Raw genomic sequence first — 20,544 nt, 5'->3', positions numbered from 1 at the left:
TGGATATGAGATCCTCTTTAATTACAACGGAACAACATTAAAGCACCATTAATTGAATTTTTTCTTTTTTTTTGACCACTTGAAGGCAGCAGAACAAGCTTTCAGTACGACCCTGACATGCTTATAAACTGTTATAACCTCATAAAGTTGTTATGACAAACAAGCAAGCAGTTGCTTATTTACATAACCAGCAGACTCAGATAACTATTAGCATTCAACTGAAGTTGTGCTTTTAACTCAACTTTGGTCTCACCTGATGCCTTGCTTTGCTTCTAAATGATCCACTTATAAACCAGCTAGATGCTAACTTTAGCTGCCTCCTGTTTGGTGCGGATTAGGGTTGGGCAAAATGCTAAAATTCTCCATTCTGCCACCATCAGGCCAACAACTGTAGATTGAGAACATGGGCATGCACATCAAAAATAGGTAGGTACAACAAAATACACATAATACTGTAAGGCCCTGTTCAGACTTGGTATCAACAACCGTCTTTAGAGATCTGACCACAAGTGGACAGTATTAAATTCGTGGTATTAAAATGCATCACCAATGTGTTCGTGAAGACCAAATCATCTTGTTTTTAACTAAGTCTGAGTTTACAGATGCATGCGATGATGCTGTGTACATATGTGTGTATGTGTCTGTGTGTGTTTGCGTGAGTGAGAGAGAAAGAACAGGTGATCAAGTCAGGAGGGCCTGAATGAATGAATATATATATATATTCATAGCCAGTTCCTAGGTATATAAATTATACATTATAATTCATTTCCAGGATGCAGACCATTATATTAGCAAAATAAAATAACAAATAGTCCAGAAAATCAGCCAGAAATTGCCAAACCTTAGTGCGGAGTGGATAGCACAAAGTCAGTATACCAGCTTTTGAGAGAGAACCAGTTTACCATAAAGCTGAGAGGAACTGCACTGTTGGGTATAACTTTTTTGCGTGTTCATCACTTTAAGTAAAGCACTTTCCCATTACCACTGATCAATTGTTCATACACAGACTATCCATTACTGCAGCTTTAAGAACAACAGTTCTTTTGATTAGGGATTTGAAATCAACATAACTGCAATGGACAGTGGTAAAAACTTAACTTTATCCTTTAGGTATCTAGTCTAACAATACACAACTCCTCCACTATCTCTCTCTCTCTGTATTTCCTTCTCTTTATCGCTCTTTTTATTGTCCGATTGACCCACTAATGTGCTTTGCCAACCAAGCAACAACCCCAGTGCAGCTAAAACCAGATTATTCCAGTTCTCTGTGGTCAGTCACGGAGGGAGCAGGGAGAGGGTGGCGGGTGGCTCAGCTTATCATAGCACATACACACTTACACTCTCTCTCACACAAACACACACACGCACACTTACACTTTCTCTCACACAAAAACCCACACATACACACTTACACACAGAAACACAGTTTCAAAGTGGAGAGTCAGGCGGGAGTTGTCCCCTGAGTTTCTTTCTCTCTTTCACTGTGAAATCGAGAGCTCAGCTGTGGGGCAAAATGTTCACTTCTCGTTGATAGCCACAGTGTCAACAAACAGGACAAAGAAGTTGCAGGGGGTGCCAGTGATAATGGAGTGAGAGAGGAAGAAGATAAGTGAAGAGGGGAAACGGAGAATGAAAAAGGAGGGCAGATAGTAACACAAAAAACAAAAACAAAAATGAGATGGACCTTAGAAGAGCATGTAAAGAGAGACAGAGATAAGATAAAGTCAAAGAAATTCAAAGTAAAAAATGATGAGGCTTGTGAATGAGAAGAGAAGGAAGACAGGAGGAGTTGAATGGAAGGTAAAGTGCATGAAAGAAAAAGGGGACAAAAGAGCCAGAGAAAGAAATGAGAAAACGATAAGACAGAAGGGAGAAGGATGACAAAAGAGGAGAGGATAGGAAGGAGACACTGAGATGAAATTGGAGAACTGAGAGCAGTGTGGAAACCTGAGTGTGTGTTAGGGCTGGACAGCAGTGTGGTACTACAACAGGGTCATGACCTTGATTGTGTAACCACTGCCCTCATCAGCATGTGGGGCATAATTGATTGGATCAGAAACCTGCATGACTGTGATCAGATCAGCAGACGGTTCTACACTCCTCAGGAGCCGGACTAATGCGTGTCAGTACACCAGAACGAGACACGGTGTGCAACTAAGAATCCACAACCTCCCATGTAGCAGATGCAGGACATGAGATGAGTCCTGAGATTAGAAAAACACTGGAAAAGCTGTGATATGATACTCTCTCTGAGGGCATGTCACAGTGTTTATTTATGTTATGTCCATTTTTTAAACACAATAGTTCAGAGATCTGGCTCTTTTTTTGACCTATGTACAAAAATAAGCACAGATAATTCACGTATATACACTTTACACAGTAAGAAAAAGCACATGTAAGTGTGACTGGAAATACCTTTTAAAACCCAGCTTTCCAAGTTCAGTGTGAACAAGAGGCACAGTTTGTGAAATGCCCTGTGACCTGATGTTGAAAGTACTGTATTTAAATGTAACCAGAGAGGTAACAAGGCAGTTTTTGTAGTACAGCTTAAACAAATATGAATAAACATAAAATGTTCAAGAATGAATGGTCTGGTGTTGTGCTTAGTGAAAACTGTAGAGTGATGAGTGCTTAGGTTGCAGGCCTAAGAATGTCAGCGTCATTTTCTTGCGTAGTAAGCTAGCTACATTTATTCACTAAATAGCCAGTCTCTGGACAGCTTCACAACTAATAACAATAACTCGGGGCAAACGCGATCACTAGAAGTTTCCACATAGAATTTAGTCGGAGGAGGTGGAGTGAGATTTGAGGGAGCCGCCTCGCAGTTCTCTGTTCTCTCTCTATCCTCTTCTTATTCTCTTCTTCCGACAATGATTCGTTGACGGAAAAACCTGTCAATGATCTGAATATCTTTAATTTAGCATCCAGGGCAGCAGGCCTCCATCTGATTGGCCAAATATTTTGACATGGAGAGTGTGAAGGCATTTTAATGCATGCAGTTTAAGCCGTCTTTTGTGATTCGTATATCGCGCACGTTGATATCGCGATAATGATACATTTTCGATATATCGTTCAGCCCTACTCTCCAACACAATCATCAGAGCACAGAAGAGTTCCACCGCCTTGGAAAACATTTTATTGGTAGCTTGTGATGGACCAACACCTTACTGACATTCTTTGTTGGTTTTTCATTCAATTTTTCGCCAATCGGAGAATCAAAGGAGGCTCACACTCCTTTAGTAGAACCATTCGTTGAGAAGTCAAAGAGAAAGCAGACTCACCCTGGCCGTTGGAGTAGTAGATCCACTTCTCTTTGACCTGCATTGGAGGCTGAGATGGTTTCTTCTGAATCGCCTTCTCAATGATGCTACTGGGATCCTGCACTGGGCCCTTCTTCAGCACCCGAGAGCTCCGCTTCACGCTACACACCACAATTACAACCAAAACCAGCAGCAGGAGCAGCACAATCATCCAGGGCAGGTGTTCATTGATGTCAAAGTGATTATGAGTACTTGGCCTTGGGGACCCCCTACGTGTGGGCCTGTAGTAGCTGGAGATACCACCTCCACCAACTTCACTCCCCTGCTCCGCAACCTTGCTGGTACCTGTCCCAACTTGGACTACCTCAGCAACCTCAAGACCCTCCATTGCCTGCTTGTTGGGCCCTGGCACAGAGTCCGAATTGGGTTGCCCCCTCTGGTGCTCACTATTCATTGGTTGCTTTCCAGCTGGGGGTGGTAGAGTCCTTGGGGGACCCCGGTTTTGTGGGATGGGAGTGCCGGGGTGACTAAGCCCCTCTGTACGGTGGCTTTCCCATCCCGGGCTTTCCCTCAGTGGCATGGGTGCTGACTGGCTGTAGATACCTGTGATAAAAGAGACAGGGAGATAGATGGAGACAAAGATAGAACAAACAAGATGAGGAGGCATGAGAGAACACGAAGAAATAAGATAGTACATAGGTAAGAGATGAGAGACACACAGACATAGAGAGAGGGAATAAAATTCACTCCCTCAAGAGATTTGCCCAACCCAGAAAATGAAAACAGGAGGCATCAGGGGAGGGAATACTAACACTATAATCTGGCCCACAAATGGAAGAAGTATTAACCTCAGCTTGTGCTCTAAATTAACTGCTTTGCTTGCTGACTCACTCCATCCTTGGGTGGGCAGTATTCTCCAAACTAGAGTCAGTCCAATTCTGGTGTTCAATAATATGAGCCTTTTCTTAACACAGATAGATTATCCCTTAAAATGGTTATTAATGAATTCTGAGACTGCTAAAGGAATGCCATATGCAGCCCAGACCACCTCCATGTGAGGTCTGAGGGATAAGATGTGTCCTCAATGCATCTTGGGAACATTCACATCTGTACTTGGAGCTGTCTGCTTGTGATTAGATCACCAAAGATGCGTATTACTGCCAGGTATGAACAGGGCCACAATAATACAATTCAGGTGCTTCAGAAATGAACATTTCTAACGCACATTTTTGTATCTAGTCGCTAAAGATGCTATGATTTTGGAGGAGATAGGTCTTCCAGCCTTTTTTAAAGAGACAGAAAATGATTCTGCTGACCAATTCAATTAGGCAGCTTGTTCTACAGCCAGAAGCAGGTAAACGAAGAGTTTTAATTACACTAGTGAATATGAAAGTTCAACCTGAGTTGGGTGACTAAAGTTTGTTGACATCATCATTACAATCATCTATGTGTATTCCCTTAACTGCAACAAAAGCATTTATCTGCTTTTCCTCCTCCTGCCATGTTCTGCCCCAGCTGTGCTCGTAATCTCACAGTGGATGAGATCTGAGTTGCTCACCCTACAGTGCATTCCTGAATTAAGGTTAAGCAAGGGTGATTACAATCAGACTCAGGCATCAATTGAAGGATTAATTAAAAACACAAAAACATAGAGGTGAGAGGGAGTTTGGTCAATTTGGCTAACGATTTGCAGCCAAATAAGTCTCTGGGAAAAGAACACTTAGGACTGTTTGACATAACCTTTAGCGGACATGTAATGAGCAGTCAATATAAGTAGTGTAAGTAATCTGTATTGATTACAGATGTGGCTGTGTGCTTGTACTGGTGTAGTATAATGGCATTAGATCATAAATGATCTGCTGAATGTTTTTAGGATTTTCACCTGGATGTGTGTTAATCCGTGTAATCCTCTTATCAGCAGGCAGGTACACAAACTAAGTCTAATCCCCAAATTAAAGTCTTTAATTGCCTTTATCTAAATATCTTGAACAATGTAAGGTCAAACTGAGAGAGGGCGTGAGTTGTGAAACTTTGAAAGTGAAAATTTCACTTTTCTAATTTGCGGGGACATGAACATCGTAGTATATGGAGCAGGCATATGGCCAGTGTTGGGCAGTCACTCATTTTTTTAATAAAACGTTACATTAATGTGATTCATTTTCTTAGTAACAATGGTGGTAAGTGATAACAGTTTGAAACTGAGTGATTACATTACCGTTACTAATTCCAATAAAGCTTAGATACTTTAATATCACCTCAGCTTGTTTGCCATGTTACTGACAGCAGGGTGGTTGGCTGATCTCCTCTGTGTTCAGCTGTGAGACTGGTCCAGTAACATGTTAGCATGGTGCATTGGGGAGGTGGAGGGAGGAGGTCAGCCTCTTCCAAGCGAGGAGACATGCAACTTCTCAATATTCCAAATCTATCTTGTTTTAATGTTGTGTGGGCATAACTGGCTTGTTAATGTTAGCCATGGTCACCTGGTTTTATTGCTGTTTTATCAACAACACAGGCAGCATATTTGGGGTGTGGGATCACTAAATAACAGTCTACATGCTGCCATGACATTTGTGCACACAGTACAACTTATTCCCTGCTCCTTTTCCTCCCTTCACATGGTGATCCTACCCATTCTCCACTAGTAAAACAGGTGAAAATTAACAGCCATGAGTATGTAACATCCCCAGTCGCCCACCCCCACTTTCCCTTTTACAGCACAGACGAGGTCAAATTGACTGTGTGGGAAGCCATCGATCCCCTGCCAGCACAAACAGCAGTGACAGTATTATAGGTATCAGTGATGGGAGGAGGGGTACATGGATGGTTGATTCTGAGAAATGACCGGCAGACTGACTGAGACAAGAATGACGTAAAAACGGTAATAGATGACGAAGGAGGGCAGACAACAAGAAGACAAAGGGGAGAGGGAGGTATTTGTCACTTTCTCGGAAGGAGGGAGGGGGCGGTGGAAAAGAAGGGTCACAAAGGAAGAGAGAAACACCCATAACTCCTCCTAACTGCAAGTAGTAGCATTCCTGAGATAAGGAACTGCAACCACTTTGTTTCCCTGACTACAAATGCCCTTCACTTTGTGTATTACCACAGGGAAATTGTGTGTGTCATTGATGTGGTAATGCTACAACAGCAACTTTAGAGATAATACACAGTTGTAAAGACATCAACAACAATCTGTGTGAACAGGTCATTAAAAATGTATGATGTGGCTTCAGAAAGTATTCAGACAAATGCATTCCTTGCATACTTAATGGTTTGTAGATTTTTACAATGAATACAAATTTCATTTTTGATCCATTCATTTACACTAATTAATTCAAAACATAGTAGAAGCCCCTTTGGCAGCAGTACTTTTGTATACAAGGGATATACGTTTTTTTTATATTCTTATGTTTTCATAATTTTTATGTTTTCAAAAACAATCTATAAACAAATTTTCAATTTGTCACTATGGATTACTGAGTGAAGATTTATGGACATTTTATGATTTACAATTTAACCTACAATGTTGTGTATAAAGAGTGAAGTAGATCTGAATACGATCTGAGGCCAAAAAATCTTCAGCTCCCATTTTAAATAAACAATTCCTAATGGCAATGAAAGGCAGAATAAATTCCTGTTGCAAAGATGTTATAAGCTGTTTCTTTTACACTCTTGTATACAATATTCGCTGCCATTAGGGGTTTCATTAGCACCAGCATCTCAGAACAAAACAAATGCTTCCTCCTCCCTTTTAGTTCTCAGCCAGGTAATTCTTACAGTTCACAAATGATTAAAGTGACCCTGAGTACCCAAAAAACTGTGCTCCTCGAGACATCATAGCTCTAAAATTAGAGCTGCCGACTAGGTCCCATTTTACTTAGCGGCTGATCGGACCAATAATTGAGACTACTGCACTGTCATTTGACCAGGGAATAAAAAATGATCGGACCTGTTCACCTTGAAGACAAAAGCCATATGTGAGCATGTGTTCCTGTTGTTTTTTGTCTAGAGTGAAAGGGGCTATTTTCAGAGGTCCTGCTATTGAGGAACTCGCATGCACTAACATGCATGAGCAGTTTGACCAGCTACCACAACAAAGTACACAGAAGCTCGGATTATAACACAAAAACGGAGTGTGACCTCATTCTCTGCTCAAGACGTCTTTACTTCAGTATCATTTTCATCGAAAATAGTTGCTTGCTGCTTTATTAATGTTAAAATCTTTTACACATATCCTTTAAGGAAACAGCATAAATAAAGTTTATGACACTGGTGCATGGAGCCAATTAGCCTCATTTAAATTGAAGACTGGAGGAAGAAGGATAAAATATGCTCTAAATGTTCATCTACAATACAAATTTTATTAAATATTAAACAAATAAGATGCAATGTACAGATCAGTGCAATTGAATTAGGTTTGAGCCACAAATAAAGCCAAGCTAGCACTTTCCCAATGCTACTACTCTTTGCGCTAAGCTAGGCTAATCGCTTGTCATATTCTCACATACACAAGACAGAGAATAATCCTTCTACCCAAAATGTTGACCTATGGTGCTGACAATGTTGAAATGAATGAGGAAGGTACATTCATACTTAGGCTAATAGCTGTTAGCTCATTCCAAGGCCACTGTCTAAACATTTCTCTAAAAATACATGACACATTTACTATATGGAAATAATTGTATACTGCCATTAACTAAATGGTAAAAAAAAAAAGAAGACTATGCAACTTGCTCTCACCTTCATGTGCAGGTCCATTCAGTGACGTTAATGAAGAAGTTTGGCGTTCAAGCACATCCTGTGAAGGCCCAGGTGAGGTGGTTGTCGAAACAGACGAAGATAAAGAGGAGGGTCCACAAACATTATCTGTCTCTCTAGTCCCTGGGGTGAGCAGCACCAGCCCCTGGGCTTGGCAGTCTGTGTGGGTTCGGCACTTCACCAAACTTGAACGCACATCTGAAAAAGTCCCCTTGGTACATGGTTTACAGACCACATTCTCTGTTGCGCTGCCTCGTTTTTTTACCCTTGTCCCCACAGGGCACAGTGAGTGGGGTTTACACTGTGCACTATCCACCGACAAGTAGCTGTTGGGTGGACAAATGCATATACGGTCCTGGGTGGCCGTGCAGCTGGCTTTCTCAACAAAGCCCGTAGGGCACGGAGCCCGACAGCGATGGCATTGCTGGACTCCATTCTCGCCCCGTGTGAAGGTGCCCCCAGGACACGGGCTGCACTCCCTCACAGCTGTGGGGGAGCAATGTAAGGACACATAGGTGCCAGCCGGGCACTTGTCGCAGACCAGCTGGGTGCCTGAGCTGGGGTCGGTATGCTGGTAGTGGCGGGGAGATAGGACGAGCTGGTCAGCTTGGCTTGTTGTGGTCAAAACCCGGGCTGAGATGTCAATCAACACTGTATATAAGAGCTGAGTGGAGAAGAGAAGGAAACATTAGAAATAGATTAAAGATATACTGGGCAAAAAAACTACTGACTGGCTGCCACCTGATGTGCTCCATTTATGGGTTGAGTCCTGTTGCATTAGAACATATTAAGAAAAAGGTTTTGGAATCTTATTTATTGAGATTTACATAAACTTTGCACTAAGATTTCTGCAGATTGATATCAACTCGTGTGGATGTTTGTAGGCAAATAATATAAGGGAAAATAAACATTTTCACTGGGATCTAGGTATTTCTGTTGGATGGTCAAATTTGGCCCACAGGCCATTCATTACTTGCAATTGTCTTAGGAGATTTCATTCAAAGATAAAGAACAGGTCAAATGATCTTAAGAATGGGTCTACCTTTAAGGGCCATAAATGCTTCTGAGTATCATTAACAAGTTTTAAGACATTAAGCACACAAAATATAGGATTAGGTAATTTTAGCTAAAGTGTAGTGCTGGAGAAAGAGTCAAGAGAAGACCAAAGTCAGTAGGTCTTTTAAAGTGAATTATCCAGACAATGGCAGTAGCTGTTAAGATACTGTTATTTCTCTTGCCTGGACACCACCACAGCCAGAAGGACCAAGAGCGCCATATCGCAACCCCATGTTCACCCAATTTACCCATAGTTATGTTTGAGGCTGGGTTTCTACACAGCTAGTCACACACTAACACACACACAAAACTAAAGCATGACATCATCAAATCCAAAAGGGTTTCCTGACCAACAATGAGTCAGCCTTTACACCCAGGCCAATGTGGAGTCACCAACTTCACAGCCGGGTGTGCAGTGTGTCATGTTACAATGTTCTGGTAGGTCACATTTTTATCACACCTCATGCAGTCGTTTAGTATGAAGCTGCTTTGATGTGATTTATGGGAGAATTTCCTCATTCAGAACCCCAGTTAACCCAACATAATTTACTCAATCGTCTGACTCACCCTGTCCATAAAGGTTAAATGTCTAACAGTATGCACTCACTGTACAACCACAACTAAGAATTTAACACAGACACATAAAGTTGACTGTCTATAACTTTTTTTCAGGCCCCCCTCTCACCTATGCTGGGAAGCCAACATCTCACTGGGTTTAGGGGAATAGGCCACACATGCCTAACTTCACACACACACACACACGCGCGCGCACACACACACACTTTGTGTGTCACGTCAGGGCAACAATATCAGGCGGTCTGACTGGTGGAGGAGTGTCTCCAATAATGCTACAAGGCTGACGACAGTTAACTCATTATAATGGCAAGTTTCTAATTCTTTATTCCTCCTGTTTAACAATTAGTTTAGAGATATTTGAAATGAATTTGTCCACTGCAATGTGTGAAGGTAAATGTAACGTGTAATATTACGTTTTATTGGCTAGATCACAAATACACTATATGCAGTGGTTTGGCAAAAAGATAGAATCAAAACAATATTGCAAATATTTTCATTATGAGACATGTGGAACAGCCTCTTGCAAAATTAGACATAAAATTACATAAATTATTCATCTCTCTACTGGAATTCTCAAATTCTGAATTTCAAGATCTTGAAATGAAGTGGAAATATCAACACTTGTCAACATTGTCATTTATAATGATCTGAATGTGAATCTGAAAAAAATCGAGGACTGCCCAGGATAGTTTTCTAAGAGCAGTTTTCTCTGGCCATGGGCCTGCAGGTCCAGTTTCATTCATAAAACTGTAGCTGTGTCCCATTGCAGGGGCCATGGTCTATGCAGTCCATGAAGGGGGGGGGGGGTCTTCTATGTGTAGACTACAAAGGCTGAATCGAAATAAGACGGTCTAGTCTATGGAGGATTTCTATGATCTGCATCCCCATCATGTCCCACCCTTATTGCTATCACATATAGCAAGAGAGTTGCCGTTGGACATGACGAGTTTTGTTTTTTAGTTTTATACCCCTTGGTTTTTGGTCAGCCTTCGAAATGGGATGGTCTAGTCCTGCCGCTGTGATGCAATTGATCTTCAAATGCAGCCCCTGAATTGAGATAGACACCATAGCTGTGTCTCAATTCAGCGTCTGCATCCTCCTTATTGCTTGCTGCCGCCATTTCCTCTCTAAAAAACAATTTGTCACTGAAGTGCAATGCATCATGGGATATGTTAGGCCGGGAAGGATCCATTCCGTGGAGCCTCCTTTGCTCAGGGGTGGAAGGACACATTTGTCGGCCCCATTTGGCGACGAAGGATGCAGACCCTAATTTGAGACACAGCTCATATGTTTACATACTGCAGGTGCAACAGTGAAGTCAAACCAAGGAAAACTCCATCCCAATCTCCTGTGCACTCCAGGGTCGAGCAGGTATTCTGCTGTCTCTCAGCCACGTCACAGGAAAGAATTTAGCTCCATGTTTGCCAGTCTGACACAGTAGGCGTCTTGAATCTTGACCCCCAGAAGAAGTATCAGAGAAATCTGATACTTGGAATTGTAGTTTAATTCTTCTACTGAACAAAACACAAAACTTGCAGGGTCATCCCCATGTCATACCAGTGCATTCAGTTTCCTAAGAGAGGCGAGATAGGATTGGGCATAAAGTGGCCACACATATGAAATCCTGTTTGCTTTGTTATCATGTATCTAAATTATTTGTAATTCCTGGTTTGAATGAAATCCACTGCATACAAAAAAATAAGATCAGTGAGGTTTTTAGAGACAGCATGACATACAAAACTCGTAATTAGAGTGAAAGGAAGACAAACTCTACTAATAAGGATAAAGCGGCCCATTCTTCTTGCACTCCATTGTCCTTTCACCACACCACCAATTTGTCTCTTTGTGTTCATTCTCAGAACCTCATCCATAAACATCAGACCATGTTCTTCACGTGCTGTTCATAATCAGTCACTATCAATGCATTCATTCACATCAAGGTTCAAAGTGAAAACGTTGGTGGGAGGTGCCCACAGCACTAAATGGGAACATTCTGCTTGTTATAGGACAATGGATGGTGCCCCTGTGGCTCTTTCTGCTTGTTTGTAAATTGTTATGCCCTGAACTTCCCCATAATCCAGTTGTATTGCTCTCAATTTAATGTGAGGATCAGGGAGGGAAGTTCTGCTGTATTAAAAAATAAACCTTTCGTACATTTACCCATGGCACGGATATAGTTTTTTCTGGAGAAACAGGCTCATTAAAATATACTACCCAGCTGCTAATAGTCAACAACAAATTTGCTTCATTACGAATGCTTTGGGTTTTACAGAATGATCCCTCATTCTCCAGCTTGACACATGCACCTGTCTGTGACAGTACTATTAGCGTTAGCCAATATATTAGCATTTACATTCAATCTGGTTTCTGATCAGACCTCTCAAAATAGAGCAACGCTAACACAAGAGGAAACAATTAAACCTACATGAAATACAGCGTCTTCAGGTGGTTGATGCTACGTATGTTATGAACAGTTATTATTAAAGAATCCAAATATTAACCTTATTCAACTCATATTCTGTGTGGTAGATTGACATAGTCCTACTAAGTGCTTAGGGCAAGACTCCACCAGTGACTTGGTGTGACATTAATAAAACATTTACTCTCGTGGGAAGCAGTTACCAAACAAGTCAGAGTAGCTTCCACTTAATTAGTTTAATACCAAAGAATGGTATGAATGTTCAAATGATTGTTCTACATGCAAATTAAATGCTAATGATGATAAGAAAATGAAGAACTTATAAATGTTTAATACAGTTTTTGGCTCTTTGCCAAAAAAATTATAATACAGCATAGTGAATGATAATTTTTAGTGTTAGTCATTTATTTTAGCCATATAACTAGTTAATCATACATCTTAGCCATATAGTGAGTTAGTCATATATTTCAACAATGTGTTTTAACCATATAGTCATATGTCAATTAGCACATGGTAAAGCTATTAATGGGTGTTAAGTTACTCTTTAATGAGAAACACTATTGTTTAGCGCTTTGTTCAGTGATGAAATTGTTAACAAGACAAGATGAACACAAGCCATAATGTTGGTCACAACATTAAGCTAAAGTTATCTTAAGGTTTATCACAAGCTCATCATTTAACCAATAGTCTCCGTGAAATTGGAGTTTAAAGTCACATATTGATCACGTGGACCAAGAAAATCCTTCTGGTTACTAAACAGATTCATAGATATAACATTATTAATGTAATGTTATGATTTCCCAATGATATATGTTGTTATGTTTAATGTCAGTCTGGTAATACTTTCCACTAAATAAAGAGCTGTATACACCAAGCTTACATGTGCTATAGCTCATAGAATAGAAACATGCGAAAGAGCTATCTTCATCTCAGCTTGTGAAGAAGCTAGTCTGGGCGCAGACTGATCTCAGATGACCTGGCTCAGTCTGCAGCTAAGGTTTTAAGCCAATGAAGATAATTACTGCAATGGCTGCTATTCGGCATGTCAGGGAGGGAGTGCGGTAAGATAACAGCAAGAAAACAGACGTTCACAACTGGTCACAGTGTGTGTCTTTCAGTGGTTGTACCAACAAACACAAATACACAATCACCTGTGTCCCTGCATTTGCCATTAGGACAACAGACACTGTCTGCAGAGCCACTTCAGATCAGCAATGCATGAGTCCATTTCAGCCTAAGTACTGCCAGCTTTCCTCTATTATGCCAGCATTGTCTCTGAATCTTGCCGCACTGCCCATAAACCTGAGTTCTACTAGCCACTGTGCAGGCTCCTGTGACTAGGAAACATTGGTGCAGCAACAGGGATGAGAACCAACACTGTGCCCCCCTGGCAGACACATGGTGAAAGGTGTGTTGTGTTTTGTTACAAATGAAGATCAGTGTTTGTATGATGCCTTCTAGATTCAAAATAAACTTGATGTCATGTGGGTTATCTTGGGATTGGAGAGAGCAATCTAGGGGTGTAGAGTTTGAAACACATGGACATCTTAGGACAAATATGTTGGTCGTGCGACAAATAATCTGTCTTGAACGAGTTTACCACTGTATAACCCCTGTGATACTTTGTGTGTTTGAAACGAAGCCACTTGTGTGTGTGGACTGTGATATGAGGTTCTGGGTACCTACTTGAATGTGACGGGAATTCATGATGCATTATTGCTATTCTACTTGGTAGATGACTGTTGTGCAAGTCTATACATCGATCACCAAATTCTTACGGAACATCCATTTTTTCTCAGTACGTCAAGCTAGCTAGCTCAGACAGAAACGTTATAACTTTCAACTAAGGCAAATGAAGCCCTATAGAACTTGCTGGTGATCTTTTTCTTATTAGTGATTTACGCACTGTCTCAATCCAATATACATATTTATGTACATTTATGATGATACAAACTTCATGAGAGAGAATTGAACTGCTAATTTGAATGTATTATCATTAACAGCTACAATGTCCTTGCAACACAGACAGTGTTTATCTCAAGTGTGCCTTGAAAGTAATTTGCTTGACGTGTACTTGTTTTGTACCTGTGATTGTTCACAGAGATGGTAACAGATGTTAACTTGTGCTGAACCTTCGTGGTCTGTGCTCCAAAACTATCAAACTCTGCAGCACCAGTAGGTTACGTACACGCCTGCATCTACTTGGGGCGGAGACACAATATTAAGTTGCATTCAGGAGTGTGTGTGTGTGTAAGTGTGTGTGACGGAGTAAAGAAACAGATCACAGGGTAAAGGAAGAGATCTGAGGGTGGAGTCCTTGGGTGGTCAGACAGCTCTTGTTTTCATCAAACAGGCAACAGAGTGGCACCACTGCACCACTGCAGGGCAGGTTCTTGTTGTTGACCTTACCCACCCACAGCACGCACGCACGCAAACACACACACTAACACACACACACACAGACACACTCAATGAAACAAACACCTCACCCCCCTCAACTCTTTGACTCGGGGCAAAACAGCCTGTAATTCTACCTCCAGCAGCGGCGAGCAGGTCGGTCCAGAGACACAGCAGAGAGGGAACTTATAGGTCACAAACAGCAGTGCCTTAACCTCCTTTTTTGACTTTGACCTTTTTTTTTGATCGTACAAAAAACATATGATATTTGACTTCACTCATACTTTTTCAAGTGCTAGAACTACAAATTTACATTTCTCCATATTTTGAGCCGAGCCCGGGTAGAGCTGGGGTGAGGTGAACAGGCAACAACCACCCTTACTGAACGTGGCAGGCTGACACACCTGTCAATCAAGCCATCGAGGCTTAAACTATTACTTTAAAAAACCGTACACATTAGCAGAAATAGGCTCTCAAAGGTAGATATATAAAGTAAAAAAAAATTGAATGGCTTTTTATCTCGCAACACAGGTCGGAGGGTTTTCCCATTAATTTCAAATGTTGAAACTAGCGTCTAGTGTCCATGACAGGAACTGCAGTTTAAAGAGCTACTCCACTACATCCAGCTCAATTTCTGTTGTCATGGAGAGCGACCTGCTGGAGTTGTATTATTGGAAATGTAGATTCCAGAATTTCTTTTCACCCATATGACTTAAACCTCAGAATATCTTCGATTTGGATTAGGTGCAATTCTAAATAGCTGGAATCTCCTTTTATAGTGGTTTTGTATTGTGTTTTATTGGTGTTCTTTACTAATTCTTTGCTGCTGTCAACCTGCTGCTATATTTTATATCATTGTATTATATAATTACAGTTTATACAAATATCTCAAAATGAATAAAGTAGTTAGTTTGATAGATTATTGGGTACTCAGCACAAAAAAATTGATCTGGAGCAATCAGTAGCGATTGCCCCACAGAGGGCAAATGAAACTTGAGATAACTAGCAGAAGCACATCTTAGTGTTTTCACATTTCTTAACAACATCTTAAAATAAGCGGTTCACATGCACGTGGCAAGACAGGCCGCCTGCCAACACATATAAGCTGTCAACATCCAGAGCTGTCTGTCTGACAGACTTATGACATGAAGCTGCACCAAACGGCACGGTAACACAAACTGAACTCATCCTGTGACAAGACATGCGATCAATGCTTAGCAACAAACTGAACCACAGAGCAGGAAGTGGACAGAGGCCTAACAGGAGTTTGAGATGGTTCTGTGCACGTGCATTTGTTTGTGAGTGTATGTGTGTTAAAACACATGTGTAACATAAAGGGATGTGAGTATACAAACATTTGGTTGTGGGTGGGATGTTTGCGTATGCGTGTGTGTGGCAGAAGACATTAAGCCGTAATTACTATCCAATTAAAGTAGGGCTCACCATAAACACACACACAGACACAGACATGCACACACTGGCAGACGAAACCTCACAAAATACACACATGCCCTCCTATGTGCACTTTCCCCCTCCCCCTACACAAATACACACACATGTCCACCCACATGCCTGGCAGCGCAGCAGCACCTGTTGCTGTGTGTCCTTGTCTCTTCCTCATTTCAGCTCACAGAGAGAGACTCTGTTTGGATTCAGTCGCGCTGAATTTATCACTGACAATAGGCAGCGATGGTTATTTGTGTAGAGGTTAATGACTGAGGCAGGACGCACCAGGAGGACCTGAGCTCATGCAAACACTGGTCTCCACAGCCTTTAGGCTCCCGGTTTGGAAATATGTCCATACAGTGTATTTGTAAAGTGAGTGTATTTCACATTACAGCAGGTTTTGTATCATTCAAAGTGTATAAAGCAGATACTGCAGATGAAACAGATTGAACATAGGCAGTGGTTTAAGTTGTAAACTTTTTTTGTGTTGCAGTGCACTAAATAGTGCATCAAGTCTGATAACTTAAATGGCCCTCACTGACTTTCCTTAGAATCAACATATTTCAGATATGCCGTGACCTAATAGTGGGACTATTACGGGAGGTGATCCACAAGTATCACAATCTATTCTTTAAGGAGTTTTTTTTTACTTTTGCCACAAAAAAATGTAATATGTATGGACACACACAGTTTTAACGCAGCTCCAAAGGATGGGCTGCCCGCAGACGGACCCTCTGTAAACAAGTACATGGGTATGACAACAGTCATTGACCCTTTGAATAACTGCAGAAGAAGCCTACACCTAAACCTCATCATCCGCTGTGGTTCTCAGTCAGCAGCATAGACTGTGTATAAAGATGGACGACCATGTCTCCACTATCCAGAAATGAAGCCAAAATATCCGAGATACACATGTGGCTATCTTATATGCACTGTATTTTTAGCCAGAGTCTGTGCAGTAGTGATCGGGGCATGAGCGACAGTTGGCGGGTTCATGACCAGTACTGCAGCTAAACAACAGGGGGCGATCAGTTGTAAAAATAAATGTGTGGCCGTAAACAAACCTTGTTATAAATGTAAGTGAAATTAATCCCCACATGCCAAAGCTCTCTGCATAGTAATCACCCTGAGGAAATGCTTTGTTGATGCAGCGACAGTTTGACAACAAATTCAAATCCATTTTGAAGACATCCAATTTTTCTTTTCTTAATGCCAAAAACAAAACAAACTCAAACCTTTAAAATTCCATTAAAAAGTCCTTCAAAGTGAATTAGACGCTCGCTCGACACTGAGCATCCTGATTGGACGTCAACAGGCAGACTTGACCCTCTGTTTACTTAAGTCACACCTCGACTTGGCTACAGCCCTTCCTGCTTTGTGAGAAGACAAAGGGACAGGCTTCGTGCCTGATCCTCATCTGACTCACGGAGGATGGTGAGACTTTGATCTCCAGCAGCTACTGACACCACTATGATGTCAGCACAGATCACAACATAGTGACTATACTGGCATGAAAAAAATGCATCCATCATTGACACTAAATGATGATTAAATAATATATAAAAATAAAAAAATGCAGGAATATCTGATGGTATAATAATAAAATATTCCTTTTCTATTAAAAAAAAAGAAAAACGTGCCTCAGGATTTGATTTCTCATTTATCTAACTAAACTAAATGAATCTTAATAATTTTCTCTCCCTTGCTTGTTTACTTGTGAAATCAAACCATGTCTTTGTTGTGACAGTCTCCAGATAAGAATCTGCATTGACTGGCATTCCCAGTTGTTCACAGGGTAAACAATAGGCTGCTGAGTCCCATCTCTTTCTCCATCCTTCCACTGGAGACTCTTTTGTGCTGCTCACCCACAGATAGGAATGAATTACGCTGATGAGATGTTGAATCATGAGGAGAATAAATAAATCTGCCGGTCTGGGGTTTATAATACAGTCAGACTTGGAAACATTTTTTAAGATAGTTGATTAAAACTTCAGTCTGGGACGGGGGAGGACGAGAAAAACAGGCACTGGCCCTTTAAAAGAGGGAAAACCTGCTGGATGAGAATAAAGACGAAGAGCCAGGGTGAATGAAATGAGGTGCGGGCTACTCACCACCACCGACACACACATGGCAGACATGGTCCTGGTTTAAGAGACGAGGATGCTGAGGTCCTTGTCGGAGTTGTCTGCTGGAGAAACACTTCTCATCACTAGATGTTTCTCATCCTCCTCCTCCTCCTCCTCCTCCTTCCTCCTCCTCCTCCTCGGCTTGCTGGAGGAGAGCAGCTGATGCAGCGTCAGGCTCTACCGCAGTGTCTCACACCGGTCTGCGGCGCCAGGTGCGCGGGTATCGGTCTCAGGTAGTCCCGCATGAGGGCCTGGTTCACGCGGAGCGCCGCGGTGTGTGCCATAGCACTGACGGATGAGGGCCACTGTGGGACCGCCGCCTCTCCCCGTCTTGTCCTGTGCTGTCCGGGCTGGTCTCAGCGCTGTGCGGCTTCCTCCTCTGTGTCTGTGCGGCTCTGCGGAGCTCACCGCTACAGCCGCGGTGACGTATGGACTGGGATGGGGGGGCTGGTGACGAGACGCAGCCAATGGCGGCGCCGGGATAGGGCAACGCACGTGTGTAGGACACCGGCTGCATCTAGAGAGAGACGGGGGACATGTGTCATAATGGACTGTGGCGTATGCAACTTGTGTTTTACTGTCGTCCACATTTTAGACCTATTTTGTCTTTAGTTCTTTTATGTATATGTACATAAAACAAAGAGACGAAAGAAAAAGGGAAAAATTACAACTTTAGACAGGGTTTAGTGTAATTCCTATTATTATTATCAGGATTTTGAGATAAGTAGATATGCAAATGGAGGATGGATGATGGATAGATAGATATGCGGACAGATAGATAGATAGATAGATAGAGTGGATGGATAGATAGATAGATAGATAGATAGATAGATAGATAGATAGATAGATAGATAGATAGATAAACAATGACTCCTCCATGCACACACAAGTTAATCATGGAGTTACGCAAGGTTCTGTCCTTGGACCGATACTCTTCACCTTATATATGCTCCCTTTAGGCAGCATCATCAGAAAGCACCGTGTTCACTTCCATTGTTACGCAGATGACACCCAGCTGCATATCTATGAAGCCTTCAACTTCAGGAATGTCTCAATTACATTAAGGCCTGGATCACCCAGAACTTCTTACTTCTAAATTCAGACAAAACTGAGGTAATTGTAATTTGACATCTCAGAGAAACACTGTCTGACCAGATAGTCACCTTGGATGGTATTATTTGACCCCCAGCTTCACTGTGAGGAACCTTCGAGTAAAGTTTGACCAGGAGATGTCATTTGACCTACACAATTATCTTCTCCATCATATATATTTTCTGTACTTCATCTAACCATTGTACATTGTATCACAGCTGAGTTTTATAACCAAACCATAAACTGAAGTCTGTCCTCTGGCTCACGTTCATGAGCATCATTTTATAAAATCAGGAAAGGTCATAAGCTGATAAAATGATCTGAAGTAGCCTGTATTTTTACAAGATGGCCTGTGCTCTCCAGGGTTCTCTCCAAGTGGAATATTAGGGTTAAAATATGTAGGGCTAGATGTCAAGCTTTGGATTTATTTCTCTCCCCTGCACACTTTGTAGTTTTCATGCTCTGTGTCATTTAACTTGTGTAAATGGAAATCAAACTGTATTTATGCTTGTGCATAGACCTGTACGAGTTTCCATGCAATCATCCTTCTCTGTCTGAGCCTTTTGCATTGATGATTATGTTTGATGTACACAAATAAGCAAGACCTCCTCAAAATAATCAGATTCAGTTTTTAACCAGTGTCCCACAAATGTCAGCATCACAGTGTTCTCAATGCACTTTGCTGTTCTCAGTAATGGAGCTCAACAAACTGTCTGAATCAGCCTTTTTGATCCCTTGCTCTAAGTTATAGCTTCACAAACAGCCTGCCAACCTTATTTGCCTCCGCTGTGGAAAGGAGTTCACTTTTATCCCTGGGAGGATTTTTTTTATGAACAACACAGATGCAATGAACTGCCCTTTGACCTACTGTAATGTCAAATGCTACTGTTGTCATTTCAATGATATCGAAAGTGAACAAGACAACAGGATTTGGGATTTCACTTTAACTGGCAAACTGGTCAATTTTTAACCACTAGTCATTATAACCTGAATTTCTAAAGTCCAACTAAAAGGGGGCAGAAATGATATGTCAATTTTACACATGCTGTAAAACTGCAATAGTTGATATATTTGGCCACTTGAGGGCAGCACAACAAGCAGTAAATAACACAATGAATGGGAACCCATTGATTCACTGCTGAATGAAATGTATTTTTATCTCTGATTGCTTCACTATCTTCACCACTATAGTTCCTAATTTAGTCCGTCAACCACGTGATGGGTTGAGCAGAAAACGGGGTTGATGAGAGTACGACTGAACCAAAACACTAAATCTGAAGATCAACAATAAACAGACTAGTGAGCTCTAAGAATCGAATATGTACCTGAGGGCTTAAAAACAACTTTTATTAATATCATCAAACAGCATGATGCAGCTGTGAGAAACATGTTTGTAGTTTCTGGTTGAGCAGAAAAA

The 20,544-nt window shown here is 41.5% G+C and overlaps 1 protein-coding gene across 1 annotated transcript in view; it reads right to left on the bottom strand.

Moving 5' to 3' along the window:
- The window catches only part of tnfrsf21 (tumor necrosis factor receptor superfamily, member 21), a 43,856-nt gene extending 25,339 nt beyond the window's left edge, over positions 1–18,517 (bottom strand). The window contains exons 1-3 of the mRNA XM_035144520.2: positions 18,021–18,517; positions 7,998–8,679; positions 3,282–3,863 (exon numbers count right to left, since the gene is read on the bottom strand). Coding sequence (XP_035000411.1) covers positions 3,282–3,863; positions 7,998–8,679; positions 18,021–18,047 — 1,291 coding nt within the window. The 5' untranslated portion in view covers positions 18,048–18,517. The remainder of the gene's footprint in view (positions 1–3,281; positions 3,864–7,997; positions 8,680–18,020) is intronic.
- Between the last annotated feature and the right edge of the window lie 2,027 nt (positions 18,518–20,544).

The sequence above is a fragment of the Hippoglossus stenolepis genome, chromosome 20 (assembly GCF_022539355.2).
Source record: "Hippoglossus stenolepis isolate QCI-W04-F060 chromosome 20, HSTE1.2, whole genome shotgun sequence".
In the NCBI taxonomy this organism is placed as follows: Eukaryota; Metazoa; Chordata; class Actinopteri; order Pleuronectiformes; family Pleuronectidae; genus Hippoglossus; species Hippoglossus stenolepis.
The sequence above is the reverse complement of the archived record's forward strand: the minus strand, read 5'-3'. Positions and strand labels throughout refer to the sequence as shown.